The sequence below is a fragment of the Ciconia boyciana genome, chromosome 5 (assembly GCF_034638445.1).
Source record: "Ciconia boyciana chromosome 5, ASM3463844v1, whole genome shotgun sequence".
In the NCBI taxonomy this organism is placed as follows: Eukaryota; Metazoa; Chordata; class Aves; order Ciconiiformes; family Ciconiidae; genus Ciconia; species Ciconia boyciana.
The window spans coordinates 84,308,133-84,323,541 of record NC_132938.1 but is presented as its reverse complement, the minus strand read 5'-3'; the positions used below and the strand labels follow the sequence as shown (position 1 = coordinate 84,323,541).

General features: G+C 42.6%; 1 protein-coding gene across 4 annotated transcripts in view; it reads left to right on the top strand.

Moving 5' to 3' along the window:
- Nucleotides 1-15,409, top strand: part of ANKRD17 (ankyrin repeat domain 17) — a 98,049-nt gene that overhangs the window by 40,907 nt on the left and 41,733 nt on the right. For all 4 annotated transcript variants that reach the window (XM_072861135.1, XM_072861137.1, XM_072861134.1 and 1 more), the window contains exons 2-7: nt 4,190-4,343; nt 4,943-5,099; nt 7,474-7,621; nt 7,922-8,069; nt 9,201-9,434; nt 11,419-11,513. In XM_072861135.1, coding sequence (XP_072717236.1) covers nt 4,190-4,343; nt 4,943-5,099; nt 7,474-7,621; nt 7,922-8,069; nt 9,201-9,434; nt 11,419-11,513 — 936 coding nt within the window. The remainder of the gene's footprint in view (nt 1-4,189; nt 4,344-4,942; nt 5,100-7,473; nt 7,622-7,921; nt 8,070-9,200; nt 9,435-11,418; nt 11,514-15,409) is intronic.

The window sequence follows — 15,409 nt, the reverse complement described above, 5'->3', positions numbered from 1 at the left end:
CAAGCTAAGATATTTGTAGCATGAAATTTCCTTGAGGTTTGGATTTTTATATGTGTTAACACCGTGCTTTTCAAAGCCATTTTAAAATTTCTCTTTACAGTTGTATTCAGTGCATCAAAACTGTAGGCTGTTCTGTTTGAGAGTAGTCAGAAGCTGGTAATATTGTTCTCCTAGCATCTTTTTGGATTGTAGAAGCATCCCATACAGTAGAAGTGGTTATGGGCAAAGTGAACTTGGGCAAGTGCAGAACATGAGAATTTCACTGCAGGATGAGAGAGGAGGAGAAATCTTGTAAAAGGCCTTCTGTTGGGGACTGTCCGAACAATTGGATTATGTCAGAGCATTGTTTGACCAGAGAAATACTGACTGAGAGCCCAGATTAAATATTCTGATATGTAAGGTGGAGCATTTGTGTACTATGCTACACGGTTTTTTAGTTCGGGAAAATAAAATACATCTGAAGACCGTTAAAGGAAATGTCTGTTTACTTGGCTTGGTAAATGGAAAGGCTTTGTCTTGAGTTTGTAGCTTCTGTAGAGAAGGCAGGATTTTCTGAGAAATGAAAATGGAATTTTCACTTCTACCAAAATACAGTTCTATTCACCACTGTTAGACACTGTGTCTTTTACCACTGTCACCCTGTATGATATTCTGTGTCATGTTGAACCGGCTGAAAAGACAAGACTGTAGATCTAATGAAACTCTTCAGCTAAAAGGCCAGTGTGAGAATACTGAAGAGTGGAACTGGAGGCTTGATGAAAAGTTCTGTAAGCCGCAAGTTAAAGGTGTATATCTTCTACGTTAGAAAAGGAAAACCCGCTATATTTAACATCATAAAATAGTATAAATCTGTTATTAAGTTGATTTATTAAGATGTTGCTCTGAAATGGTTTAAATGACAGCAAATAATATAAACCTTTTCAAAACTTAATTGCCAGAGGAGTTATCTCCTGATCACTTGTGGTTGCTTTGGTGCTGCATTGTCTGTAGGTGGATTGCTTTTACTCCCTGTTCTCCTTGTGTTATAGTTGTTCTTTTAATCCTACCCTGCTCATATTCTGAGCTGGAAGGAAAATAGGAAGATTTTTCCATTTGAAACTTAAACTGCATAAAAGACCTAATGAAGGGGAGAGGATGTGAGTGGGGGAGAGATGTTTCCCTATTTTGACTTTTTGCTTAGCAAATATTTCATAGTGTTAGGGAGAACACCGACCAGCTGTTAAATATCTCACTGAGATGAGATTTTTTTCAGTTAGTCCAAGTAGTAGGGATTTTGCACGAGTTGGGTGAGCCAAGAATCCTTCCGACTGCTCAGTAGTTTGCCTTTCCAGTGGTGAAATCTGTCACTTGGCTCCTCAACAGCAGAGTAGTTCCTTACTCTTGCTGCTTGCTGCAGCAGGCTTAGTCCTCTGGAAGAAGACCAATGGCAAGTCCTCAGATGAACCAAAACCGGCCTAAAAGCAGCATTATAGATGCACGGAGGAGAGCTGGCAGCGACCAGCAAAGGACCCTGGCGAGGCAGGAGTGAACTGTTCTTAGGACTGGGGAGGAAACTAGGAATTGCCTTCACCAGTTTGCCAAACTGGAAAGCCGTAGCCCGCGTGAGTATCGCTTGGAAAAAGTAGCGCTGAGGAGCAACACGCAATACTGCAGGACTGTCCTGCTGTTGGCAGTTGTTGACATCAGAGCCGCTTTCATCAGAAGTTGGAAGTCATCCCTTATGCTGGTTTTGGCTGGGATAGAGTTAATTTTTTCCATAGTAGCTAGCATGAGGCTGTGTTTTGGCTTTGTGCTGAAAACAGTGCTGGTCACGCAGGGGTGTCCTAGCTGTGGCCCAGCAGGGCTGACACACAGTCAAGGCCTTTGCCGCTCCTCACCCCACCCCACCAGCGAGGGGGCTGGGGGGCACAAGGAGCCGGGAGGGGACGCGGCCGGGACAGCTGACCCCAGCCGCCCAAAGGGACATCCCACACCGCACGGCGTCACGCTCAGCGTGTGAAGCCGGGGAAGAAGGAGGAAGGGGGCCACGTGCGGAGCGACGGCGTTTGTCTTCCCAAGTCACGGCGATGCGCGACGGAGCCCTGCTTTCCTGGAGACGGCTGAACGCCTGCCCGCCCACGGGAAGCGGTGCAGGAATGCCTTGTGTTGCTTTGCTTGCGTGCGCGGCTTTTGCTTTCCCTGATAAACTGCCTTTATTTCAACCCACTGAGTTTTCTCACTTTTCCTCTCCTGATTCTCTCCCCCGTCCCACCGGGGGGGAGCGAGCGAGCGGCTGGGTGGGGCTTAGTTGCTGGCTGGGGTTAAACCACGACAATCCCCTTCAGTTTGCTGTATTCCCAGGTTTGAAGAAGGAGGGCAAAGAGGCTTCGAAGGAGTGGAAGGAGGCTTCAAAGACTCCCTTGAGAATGTATACTTGTGTATTGCCAAAAGCTGTCTGACAAGAGATTTTGTTTCTCAATGGTATCATTGGAGTGATAAATTGAAGTAATTTTGACAGTAGTTGTCAGCCAACCTTCCTAAACAAACAAGGTGTTAGGTTCAAGCTATGTGCTAGTCCCATATCCTGGTAAGTTTTGAGCTGGAGGCAGACTGCAGAAGGAAGAGTTGTGGTGTGAGCTCTTCCCTCGTGACAAGAGAATAGATGGGAGGACGGAGGGAGACTTTCAGGAGTCCTGAGATGAATTGGTCCCTCTTCTGGTTTATCTGCCCACTTAGATTCTTAAGGGATTTATCTGCAGAAATCTGAACTTGTGATGGTCATGCGACTGCGTTTAAACTTTGGAGACAGTCATGAATCTTAAGAATACAATAAATTATATTTTGATCTTGATTAACTGTATTCCATGTGGAAATAGATTACTGCTGTACTACAGACAGGAGTTGCTTTTCTTCAAAGATGTTTCAAGTTTTTAGGTATGTTGTAGGGGTGGCTGGCACGTGTGGTTTGTTTGTCGACAGACTTGCATTTAGATTGCCAGTCTAAATCTAATTGGTTTTGATTGATTTTGATTTTGTATTGGGATTGTTTTTTATTTTTTCATTTCTTTGATTTTTTGAAGGTGTGGATTTTTGAGGCTGTTGAGCTTTGTAGGGGGTGTTTAAACTTGGTCTTTATAGTCTAATGAATGGGTTGGTGGCTAGTTCATAGGCTTAGGGGTGTGTTCATGGAACTCTTAGAGGAGAGGCTTCTCTAAACTACTTGACCCAGTCTTCCTTGAACAGGCAGTAAAACACAAATGGATACTAGGGGCTTTTCTCTGTAATATCCTGATCTCTTCCTTAATTTCTGTGTGTTTCACAACCGAAACAAATTGAGAATACAGGAAAGTAGGATTTTTAGAAGAATTTGGACCACTCAGCATCTGTCTTCTGAAAACGGCAGATATAATGAGTTGTGTATTCTGTTAGAAAATGTTTTAAATAAATGTTTTCTTGAGAAAAATTCTGTGAGACCCTTGTATGTTGCATTTGAGTTGATTATACCTGGAACATGTTGTTGTGTTTTGTGGTTGTGTTGTGGTTTTTTTTTTTTTAATGTTGTATTAGGAGACATCAGACTTGAAAGAAGTGAGATAGCTGAGGGAATTTTTCTGCAAGTCAGAAGAAAACAGTCGACATGAAAATAGTGATGGCTGTTAGTTTTTCTGGGTTTATGTGCTACTAGAGTTTAATGGCATTTGAGGGTGGGTTACTTCTTTGAACGATGACTGGGTTGTGTGAGATAGAATAATTCTGTCTTTTTTTATATGTATCTTTCATGCTTTGGGGAGGAAGAAAACCCACCAAACCAACAGCTTGCGTAGAAACTCATGGCAGCTACTACCTTTAGGCCTTCTGGGGTGGTATCTCCTTTCGCTTTTCCCTTCCTGTGTAAAGGTTCACTTGGAAACTGGAGAGTGCAGTGTGGAGGTGTGAGGTCAGTCTTAAACTCTTCTAGTATACCATGCGGCTTCTCACTGCAGAGCAAATGGATAAGATGATGCATACATTCTTTGTATGTGATTTTGGAAAATCTCATTGCTTCCATTGATGAAATAATACCCTTTTGAGTCAACTGAGGACAGGTTGAGTAACAAAGTCCTTAAAAGCAAATGCTGAAGTGATAACTACAGCTGTGAGGTTTTTGTGTTTTAGGTATGTTTTGGTCTGTTATATCATTCTTATACCAGATATATATTTTTTTTTTCAGGTGGAATCGTTCATCTTGGATCAGGATGATCTCGAAAACCCTATGTTGGAAACAGCTTCTAAATTGCTTCTGTCAAGTACTGCCGATGGTGCTGACCTGAGAACAGTAGATCCAGAAACCCAGGCAAGATTAGAAGCTTTACTTGAAGCTGCAGGTAAGTATTCTTGTCCCATACGGGTTTAACCCCGAAGCCCTTACACATGAGTCCATACTGGAACTGCTTGCATAAGTCTAATCCATATGAGCAGAATGTAAGGCGGTGTGAGCTTGGCAAGGTTGTGCATGTCATTGAAGAGAAAGGAGTTGATTAAAGCATTTCAAATTTTGGAAACTCAGAGTTTCATGTGAAGGGTGTGCTTCTAATCAGATTCCTCCAATGCGGGATTTCTAAAAGCCCCAGTAAAAATTGACACCCACCTTGGCTTGCAGCCCTATATCAAAAACGAAATGGCTCAATGAGGCTTTGTTTTGTGAACGTTACTGTATGAAAAGCTTTACTAGTTGCTTATACTAAGTAGTTGTCAATAGTTGAAAAATAATGCCTTTTGTGGATTGGAGGGTTTCGTTCGTGCGCATCACGTCGGAGCGCAGCTTTTAAACTAGCGTTGTGAACAGTTAACACCTTCATTTTGGAAGCTGTAGTTCATTATGCTTGGAATGTTTCTGCCAACAGATCTAATAGGCTCTATTTCAACTTCTCTGTTTTCTCCTGTTCTGGCATGCGTACCAATTTGCTGTAAATTGGAATGAAAGGAATAGGTAAGCTGTCTACAGCTGATGGTAAAGCATTTGCAGATCCTGAGGTGCTTCGCAGACTGACTTCTTCGGTCAGTTGCGCGTTGGATGAAGCTGCTGCTGCACTTACCCGGATGAGAGCAGAAAGCACAGCAAATGCAGGGCAGACGGACAAGTAAGCCAAATTTTATTCTGGATTTTTTGAGTAGTTTGCTACTTTTAGAAGCAGTTTTTCATGTTGTATCACTTCCGATTACACGATGGTGAAACGCTTACTTGAGTGGAATCAGTGCCAAGTTATCGCCCGTGATTATCCTGTTAAATATTCCTGGACTGACAGGTCTTGCAATGGGGAGTGAAGCAAGTAATACTGCTTAGAATTCAGAAACCATGCTCCAAGTAATTTAACTTGACCAACTATAGAAACAAAATTTCTGAGCTCTTAAATGGTATGGGCCTTAGAACTGTACTAAAAAATAGCAAATCCTGAAATGGGTCATTCAGTGATAGCACAAAACTAGCTTTGGGACCAAAAAAAACCCGCAGTCTGTTGCTTTAGCGAACTTGAGAGTACCTTTTTAATTGAGGAAGGAAGACAGCTTCGAGGGACTGGAGCCTTCGTGGCGCTCGGCAGCTTTCTCACGTCGGATAGGACCTTGGACAGAGCCTCGGCCAGAGAGTCGCCGCTTCTTAGCTGGACTTTCTGGCTTTGTGGTTTTTTTCTTACTGGGATCTTATGAGGGAAAGAAAAAGAAGCTTCCCTTCTAGGCAGTCGTTAAGCTTCGATACAACAGAAACGGAGTGTTAGTTGGACAGCCGAGTGCGGCTGTGCTAGTTGGCAGTTTGTTCCTTGTATAGTGAGTAACTCCAATGAAACATTTCTGGGTGCGTTGATCAGGACATATGAAGAAGAGCAGAATCGTTTGGGGTTACGTCCGCGTCTATTCTGTGCACGTCCCTGCCTGCCCCCAGCTACCTCTTTTTCTTGTGAATGGTGGCTGTTGCCAAAGTTGTTACCAGGACAGAGGATGTGGGAAATAAAAATAAATGTGGGGAATGCAGTGAGCAGACATATTTGAGAAATAATTCTCTGTATATTAAGATTGTGTCTGGTGGCACAAATGAAATAGGAGTCCTGGGTACAATATACAGGTATAAGTTAGTGCTTGCTACACAAATACCCACTTCTATGTCCTGACTATTTTAATAGTTGCTCGTTTTTGCATTGAATTATATGGCTTGCAAAAGTTGTCTATCGACTATCTTGTTTTTCCATTCCCTTTTGAGTTAGTTCTGTGTTGATGGGACTTCGTAAATGGAGGTGAGATGAAAGGGCAGTGTGTGGAGCAAGGCCAGTGGTCTTGGCTTTATTATTATTGATCCAATTACTTGGAGCAGAATAGAAAAACGTCAGACTTGAATTTTTATTCTGACAAAGCATTAACTGTTTTGGAATGAAGGCAATGTAGGCAGAAGACAGAATCGGAGGGATTGATAATATGCTTCCAGTAGACCCTTTTTGGAATGAAACAGAGTTGGAATGATGGAAGTGAAGAACCGGGACTGACACGAGAACCACAAGTACTCTGACTTGGGGCTTACCAAACCAGGAGAACGTTACGCTTCTGTCCTTGGTTGAGTTAGGGCCACAACTGAAATGTCGAATTGCATTACAAAATGCTGAGGTTTTCAGCACAGGACAGAGGGGAGGTGATTGATTTTGTGATAGGAGGAGAGTGATGCAGGTAGTTTGTTTTACTGGAATTAAGTTACAGTGCTGAACAAAAGTTACAAGTGTTGTTAAGCTGGACAGGTGATTTCTGTGTCCTCTGGTCCTGGGGCAAAAGAGAATGTGAACGCAACTCTGAGTAGTGGTTGCTGATTTGGAAAGGGATACTCATGGTGCTGTACATTCCGTGATGTCATCAGTTCTGCTTTTCTTTGACCCTTACTTCAGAAAATGAGTGGGACAAATCCCCTGTTGTCAAATTGGAACTACAAAGCAGGAATAGGGCTGAGACTGTGTTATGTCAGAATTAGTAATATAAACCAACAGTGATGTGTTTGCAGGGCTATATGATTAGCCTTTCAAAAGGGGAAGTTATTACTTATTTCTCAGGTTATTAAATGTTTTGTAAAAGGTTTTGTACTTCTGTAGGCCATACCATCGTGCTGCATGTATAGCGCTGAGACAGTAAATCAGGTCCATGGTCATTTCTTTTCTCAACACGTTTTCTGCTTCAGTTGTACATAATGCAGGATTTGGTAACCTAAATGGTCATCCTGCAGAGGTTTCTCTTGTAAACTTCTGTTAAAAATTAGTAACAGGAGTGGTTGAGTATGCACATTACTCAGTTTTTGGAGAAGTTGTGTGGAAAACCTCAAGTGTGAAAATGGCACCTCTTTAATTAGCAGTTGGCACTTCTTTAGATTGTGTTACTTTTTTTGTTGACTGCATCCTCGCGGCATGTTGGATTTTTACTCTGCACGTAGAGCAAGCATTTCAAGCGTAGTCCGTTTTCACTGTTAAATGCTTTCTATCTTATTAGCCGCAGCTTGGCAGAAGCTTGTTCAGAAGGAGATGTAAATGCTGTGCGGAAGTTGCTAATTGAAGGACGAAGTGTGAACGAGCACACAGAAGAAGGGGAAAGCCTCCTTTGTTTAGCCTGCTCAGCAGGATATTATGAGCTTGCGCAGGTTGGTTTCCTAGCTGTTTTTAGTATGTGTGTATTGTACAAAAATAAGTGTTGAATTAATGTATTCCACTCTTACGCACCTGGAAGGTGGTGTTAAGGTAGTGGAAACTGTCAGCTAACTGGCAAATCAAGACTTACATATAACTTGAATGTTGCTAACGCGTTCTTTGCGCTTACTTCTCAAGTGTTTCTAACACAAAACTGTGTGTTGGTGAAGGTGGGGGCTTTGTCTAGCATTTCAACCATCTTGACACACTGGCTTGTCACTTACCAGTGTTGTTGATCACCCTTCTGTTCACAGGTTCTTCTGGCAATGCATGCTAATGTAGAGGACCGTGGTATTAAAGGAGACATAACGCCTTTAATGGCTGCTGCTAATGGCGGACATGTCAAAATTGTCAAGTTGCTGCTAGCTCATGGTGCTGATGTAAATGCACAGTCATCAACAGGTAAATAAGTGTGTTACAGCTTGTTGAGAACTACTGGAAAGCTGAGATTTGCAGTGTGCGGGAAACTGTGTGGAAGTTTGGGAAGAAAGGCTCTCAGCCAAGCAACGCAGAATGCTTCCTCGTGGTTTTACTATTTAGCTTTTGCTTTTTTTTTTTTAAATGAAGCTGTAAAGTATTGGTTGTGGACGTACAAAGGTGGATAAGGCCAACTAGTAACTGAATGGTAACTGTGTGCGTAGGATTTGTTGTCACATAGTATTTTAAGCACAGTTTTGGAAGTTTCTTTGTACACAGAAAATTATTAGGTGTCAGGTCTAGGAAACCAAGGGAAAAAAGCAGACATGAGAAGATGGCCCCCCCGCCTTTTTTTTTTTCCCCCTTCTCCTTTCTCTCTTCCCTCTTTCCCATGGCAGTCTGGTAGGCATTTGTGTTGAACTGACCAAATTGGGAAAATTTTTCAGTTTGTGCGGCCTTGAAGTGGAGAGATTGTGTGTAGTCAACAGGCATTGACAAATGAAGGACTGACCCTGAATGATGAGGAAAGTTGGGATACCAGAAGAGACCTTAGGGTTTTTTTTTTTTTTGTGAAATAGTTCTGAGTAGTAATACTGCTTTGACCTTGAAGTTTTTTCAAGGTTTCTTTCATAAAGGCAGATTCTTTGACTGTTCAGATAGATGTTTTTGTAGTTTTCCAATGGAGGTTGTTTTCATCTCCTTGTAAAGACTGGGCGTTTTTGAACTAGCCCATTAGAGGTGTTCAAGACCTGATTTAGAAGCAGCAGTTGAGTCTGCGCCTTGTTTTGAGCTTTCATTTTTACAGCATAGTATGTCCCTGGTGATTAACAGGAAAAGGGATGGGGTTTTGTGACGAGCTGGGATAGGAATGGGAACAGAAGTGCATCACTACAGTCAGCAGACACATGGAGATCTTCTTCATTTTGTCAGCACTGAGCTTCTTTGTGCAGTTACTTGTGTTTCTCCTCTCCCTGTAGTTCTTGGTTTGTAGCCTGAGAAAAACCTTGTTCCGTAAGGTAGCCAGCTAAAAGCGATGAAATGGAGCGTAAGTGGAAGGTCCCAGTGTAGAAATGCTATCAAATTATGTTTTCAACCCTTTTTCTCTTCTGGCTTTAGGCAATACAGCCCTTACATATGCCTGTGCTGGAGGCTACGTAGATGTTGTGAAAGTACTGCTGGAATCGGGCGCTAGTATTGAGGACCATAATGAGAATGGTCACACTCCTCTGATGGAAGCTGGAAGTGCTGGCCATGTGGAAGTGGCCAGAGTGCTGTTAGAGAATGGAGCAGGCATCAATACGCATTCCAATGAATTCAAGGAGAGCGCGCTTACACTGGCTTGCTACAAAGGTATAGTACCAAATACCGTACTTGTTATAAAGGTGTAACAAGTGTGGAAAAGTGCGACAGGTGTGAAAAGTCTTTTCAAACGTGTATTTATTCAGCCTCGCTGTCCAGGGCAAAATGAATTTAAAGGCTATGAATAGACACTTTCTGATGCTTTTATCCTGGCTGTGATAGCACATAACATGTATGTCCCATATGTAAAATCATGATCGGCGTGGAGAATGTAAGTATCGAGATATAAACCTTTTGTCTGAGTCGTTCTGACGCTTTGCAAGATTTTATGTTAAATGAATTAGGAGACGAGGAACTAATACGCTTTATCCCAGAGTAAGTATGGTAAACTTTCTGTATTGTAGCTATCTTACACGAGATACCTTTGCTTAGATAGAGAAATTATTTCATTCGAAAGGACTGAGCACTTGGTAAACATGCAGAATCTAGGCCCTTGCCTTTCTTGGGCAACAGGCCTTTCTGGCCTCCCTTAGAGTATTAGGCAGCTATCTTGCATCACCCCAGCAAGGGATGGAGCTGTTTAATTAAGAGGCCACGTGTGTTCACACAACTGGGCGGTTGCTGTTACAGTCACTTAGGACACATGCTATTAGAGTGGCTCTTGGCATCATAGAGTAATTGATGTCGGTAGCAGAGGTACTTTTGTGGCACCTCTGTAGAAGGTGGTCTTAGTCTTTCATTTATGTTTCTTTTACCTGCCTTGATAAACTCTTGGTTCGCTGTTGCTGAACACCCTCATAAGCCATGGTTATTTTCTTTTGTGGTGGCTGTCAGAGCAAAGGCTGTGTTTGAAAGAGGGGAGTGGGACCCCAAAACGTTCCCTCATTGAGAAAATGTGCTTGGGCTCTGAATCCCGAAGGGAGGCTGGAAAGCAGAGGTGAAAAACTGAAAGTCTGTGCTTAGTTGTTCATTGTGATGTGTGGGACAGATGTGAAGATGTTCAGGCTTTTGTGTTTTTCACCTTATCCGTATATGATTTGTCTATCTTTTGTGCATTTCTGTGTTGCTCCGAATCTCACGTTTAGGGCATAAAAACAAGCTCCTAATTTTCTCTCGTTGCTTGCTTTCTGAGGTAGAATGACATGTGATGTTTGGGACCAAGAAGGTCACTAACTTCTCCCAAATAAAGCGGGAAGGGTGAAAAGGCAGTGTAGCCTCATACTGGGCAGTATCTGTGCTATTCATGGTGTTGCTAGGTGTAGTTCCAGTTTTAGGGTTAAGCCACCGCCATATTGACTTAAGAAATCAATTTTTTTTTTTCCTTTTGACTTGGTTTTATATGGTTGCATATTGTGTTGGTTGTGACTGTGTACCAAAGGTGAGTGGACTTGGCACACATAGAGGAGTTGGTGAAATATAGCCACGAATTAATGGAGTGGTTGAGAGCAAATACTTGCAGAACGCCATTAGGTGTCCTTATCTTGGGAGGATTCCTATAGATGGTTGGATTCCCAAGAGTATGCTTGGAAGTGTGAAGGTCCATCTCCTTCGTGTGTTTCATGGTCTGAGGGTCGGTGTGAGCTCAGGGACTGGTTACAATGCCATATATGAAAACAGTAACCCGAAATCCTTAACATCAAGCAAGTAGAGGGGAAACCCCGACCCCCAACAAAAAACCAACATTATGTAGATGAAAAAAATCCAAAGACCTTTGCACAAAATAAATCACCCTGGTAAAGCTTCTAGAGTGTGCGCTACTTGGCTCTAAATGTCACCTCAAGCAACGCATGTACTGCAGACGTGATTTTAGAAACTAAGTGAATTGGATTGTATTTCTAGTAATTACTCTGCTAGGCTTCTGTGCGCATTGAATGCGTAGATATGAACATGCCTTTCAAGAGTGTTTCATGGGATTTTTTTTCTGTGTTGTAACATGGCCTTCTATTACCTTCATTATGTACATTAGACCCTTTCTATGACTTGTGAAATGCACTTTGTAAAGTAGTTTTAACTGTTAAATATTGTCTCCATACAGGCCATCTAGAAATGGTGAGATTTCTGCTGGAAGCTGGTGCAGACCAGGAACACAAGACAGATGAAATGCATACTGCTCTCATGGAGGCTTGCATGGTAAGACATGTATTGCTTGAGTAGCGAGGCATATGTACTCTCTCTTCCTTTCCTGAAGATGAACCAAGTGATTCCTTTTGGTACAGAACCTAACTATGTGATGTTGTAGTTGGCCTGTGTATTTGATGACCCTCTCACAGAAGAAATTGGTGGTGGTAGGGAAGTACCTGGCTGAAAAACAGTACTTCCTAAAACAGTAAAATTGAACTAATTCCTCTCGGGACTGACAAAGTAGCTGAATTCTTAAGAGACTGTCGTGGTTTAGCCCCAGCCGGCAACTAAGCACCGCACAGCTGCTCGCTCGCTCGCTCCCCCCCGGTGGGATGCGGGAGAGAATCGGGAGAGTAAAAGTGAGAAAACTTGTGGGTTGAGATAAAGAGAGTTTAGTAAGTAAAGCAAAAGCTGTGCACGCAAGCAAAGCAACACAAGGAATCCATTCATCAGGTAAAACTTGGTGCATCGTGTGAGCATTAGCAGGAGGGCTCTATTAACCCATCCTTTGAATAAATAGGTTTCTGGATGTCCAGCTGCACATAATTTTTTTTCTGAAGTGGCAGAAGTCAGCGAGTAAGGCTGTGGTCACTGTCCCAAAGCAGCTTCTGTACGCTACGTCTCTCCTTGTGTTGTTATATGTCACTTGCTCTTCACTTTTTGCCCTTCTGATAATCATGGAGCCCTGGTTTGTAACAGGTATTTTTGTGACGTCAGTTCAGAGAAATTAATGAGTTCGGGAGATAGCCAAAAGTAAAAAATAGTAATTTATTTGAAGAGAACCTTTTTTTTTTTGCTTTGTGTAATTTTGCAGGCTTCTGGGTGAGCAACTTCCAGTTTACGATGGGAAAATCCTCTGCACAGGAGTCTCCAAATTAAATAACTTAGTGGAAGATTCTCAGTGGTTATTGAAATGCTTTTAACAATTCTCATGTGCTAAACATAGGCAGTGAATATGGTCATAACCTGGCTATTAGAGGCATTTAACGTACCTATGTCTTGTTTGAGGAGTTTGTAAGCCAAGTTCTCTGTCAGCGTAGGTGGTTACATTTAGGTGTGCGTGTGCAAATTGTTTCAATGTGGCTCACATAGCCACGTGCTCCGTGAAAACGCAGGATCAGAAGCTGTTTGGGAAGCAACGAGGAAATGGAAGGGGAAATTGTTAACTTCTTACTAATAAAAGTACTTTCATGTTGCCGCTTTGCCCATCTGAGGCAATTGAAAAAGCCAGTGTAGAATAGATTACCTTTTTATAAAATTGAGTAAGATTCTGAGAACAACTCTTATTTTTGGATAATAGGTTTTTTGCCATAGAATGGAAATATATGTGAAGGTTTCCCTTGGAAAGGTTATGTATGGGTACATTTTAATGCTGGAATGGTATGATTGATGCCGGACTGAAGATTCTTCCAGGCTTTTGTGGTCAAGAAAACTTGCTAAACCGATGTCTTGAGATAGGTTTTTCTGTTTGAAGTACTGTTAGGCTTGAACAGCTATGTAAGTCTCGTATATCTGCATCTTCTTTAAAGCACATATCCGAGTTGAAATCTATTTCCTACATATTACCTGAGGTAATAGGATTCAGTTGCTTTGGCCTTTTCCTTTGGAGATTTCTTTTGATGATGGAGTAAATGTGCCCGTTTATTCCCTTTAGTTCTCCTCCAGGAGTTGTTTAGACTTTGGTACCCCCTCTCAGAGAAGTGAATACATTGCCATGAGTTTGTTAACCCTGCCCCATAGTGAGGGTTGGCAGGGGTAGGCTAGCAGGATGAAAAATCCAGTTGGTGTTTCTAGAACTGAGAATGTTTTGAAACTTCTCCTGTTGGAAAAACGAAAATGAAACAAAATGGAGCAGAATTTGGCTCCATTTTTAGACCCACTCAGTTTTCTTGGTGACCCTGAATTACAGTAGGCTGTTGTGCAACGCTCGCTGCAGAGGTTTCCTGTACTATTTAGGATGTGTAGCTGCAGCACGCTTAGGTGGGTCGGTAGTTTTTGTGCCTTGTGCCAACATATTCCAAATCCTTCATCTGAATATGGAACTTAAACGTAAAACTGAAAACTTGCCTCTCAGGTTACCTTTTTATCCTCCTCTCTAAGTCGATTTCTCATGGGTTGGGTTTTTCGTGTCATTAGCCTTGTGTAGTGTCATGTTGTGAATCTGTGGCCGTAGAGGAGTGCCGCAAATCCTTATTAGTCTTCCCTTCCCTGAAATAACTGTAATGGTTCTAAAATCAGCCAGTTGCGTCTATTCAGGGAAGTTAATGGCTTCAGATAGGGGAATCATTAACAGACACCATGATATTTCTCAAGAAGTCGTTAGAAAGAAAGGCATGTAGATAAACAGGACTTCAGCTATTGTTTATCTCACTCTGAAATGTTAATATATTAGCTATATAAATATCATGGGCGCTGCCCTTGCAGCAAGTTCCCTGGAGGGTGACGATAAAATTACCTTGTTTGATGTTGCAGTAGCCTTCTCATCAGGACGGCTTCTTGACAGATCAGAAGTTTGCCCAGAAAGCTGGTATTTCTTGGAGCCATGGAGCAAGACGCCTTTTCCTTGCGACCCTCTGCCCCCTTTTCCCTCCACCAACAGACTAACAAAAGTCCGTCAGACTTGCAGAAATGTTGAGACCCGTTTTTTATTAAGACTTACTGAGCAATAGGACAAAATCTGTCTCCCTTGTTTCTGCAGGAAACGGTTCCTAAGTAGGCATTGCCACGCTGCTGCTCAGAATTGACAGGCAGCTGAGAGTCTCGGTACCTTCGGCTCTGCTTGAGAGAGAGAGCAGCTTTCTGTAGCAGTACTTAGGAAGGTTGCAGTCTGAAATAAAGCAGTGCAGGGGCTTCTCATCTCGGCATGTTTTTTCTGCAGAAACAGTTGTCGCTCTTCAGTAGCAGAAGACGACTACCTTCTCTAGAATAGCATTGAACTTGAATATATCTTACGGAATTGTTTATACGTGGCATAGCACTTAGATACAAGCCAGTGAGACCGTTTAAACCTTGTCCTACAAGGCATTCGGGAAGACTTCTGACCGAGAGCTTTTTTATAGGCAGCAGTTAACACTTGTTTAATGCAAATGAGTCGTTGAGCAAGGTGACTTGCCTTGTGGGAGCAAAAAGCAGGTTTGTCTAGTTTGTGCTTCCTCTTACCGAAGTAACCTAATCTTGCACAGTGAGGGCTGGGCACGGACTGCCCACAGTGGCTGATCTTCAAAATACACCTGCTGTGCTTGGGCAGATTGGTCAGACGACTTTCTGTGATCAAATAGCAGTTCAGAGGCTTTTTCTGGCTGTTGTAGAAGAGCTGAACAGCACCACCCCATTGCAAGGTTTGTTAAAGCACGGGTCAAATGTCCTGGTGTGGTTAAGCACCAGCAGCTGTGCTCAAGGCTGCTTGGCCCATATAAGAAGCTTGGAAGCATACCTTTATGCTGCTGTTTGCCACACTTGTGAATCAGGGATGATTAGTGAGCTGTCTTGCCAGAGCCTGATGGTTGAGGCACCGTCTCTGCATTTCCCTGAGGAAAGATTTCTTTATGGAGTCTTGGAGTTTTTCCCTAAAATAGTATTATCATTTCATGTAAAAGGTGACTGTGTCCTAGTTAATGTCCTAGATATTTTTCAGAGAGCAAATCGTGTTTTGCTCCCTGGATATCAGAAGAAGGTATAAAACACGTAAGAAAAGTAAGCGTAAGAATGTCAGATGCAGTTTCGTATTTTGTCTGGAAAAGAGCTTTTTGGGGTTGTGGTTTCTTGCTTGGCGAGGATGGCAATGCCTGCGATTTGCTGCCTCTGAGATAAAGGCATACTTATCCTTGTTCCACGACAGCCTCGGGATAGCCTTGTGTTCCTGGTAAGGTGCTGGTTTTTCTATGCGGTCCTCCTGCGTTTTGTGT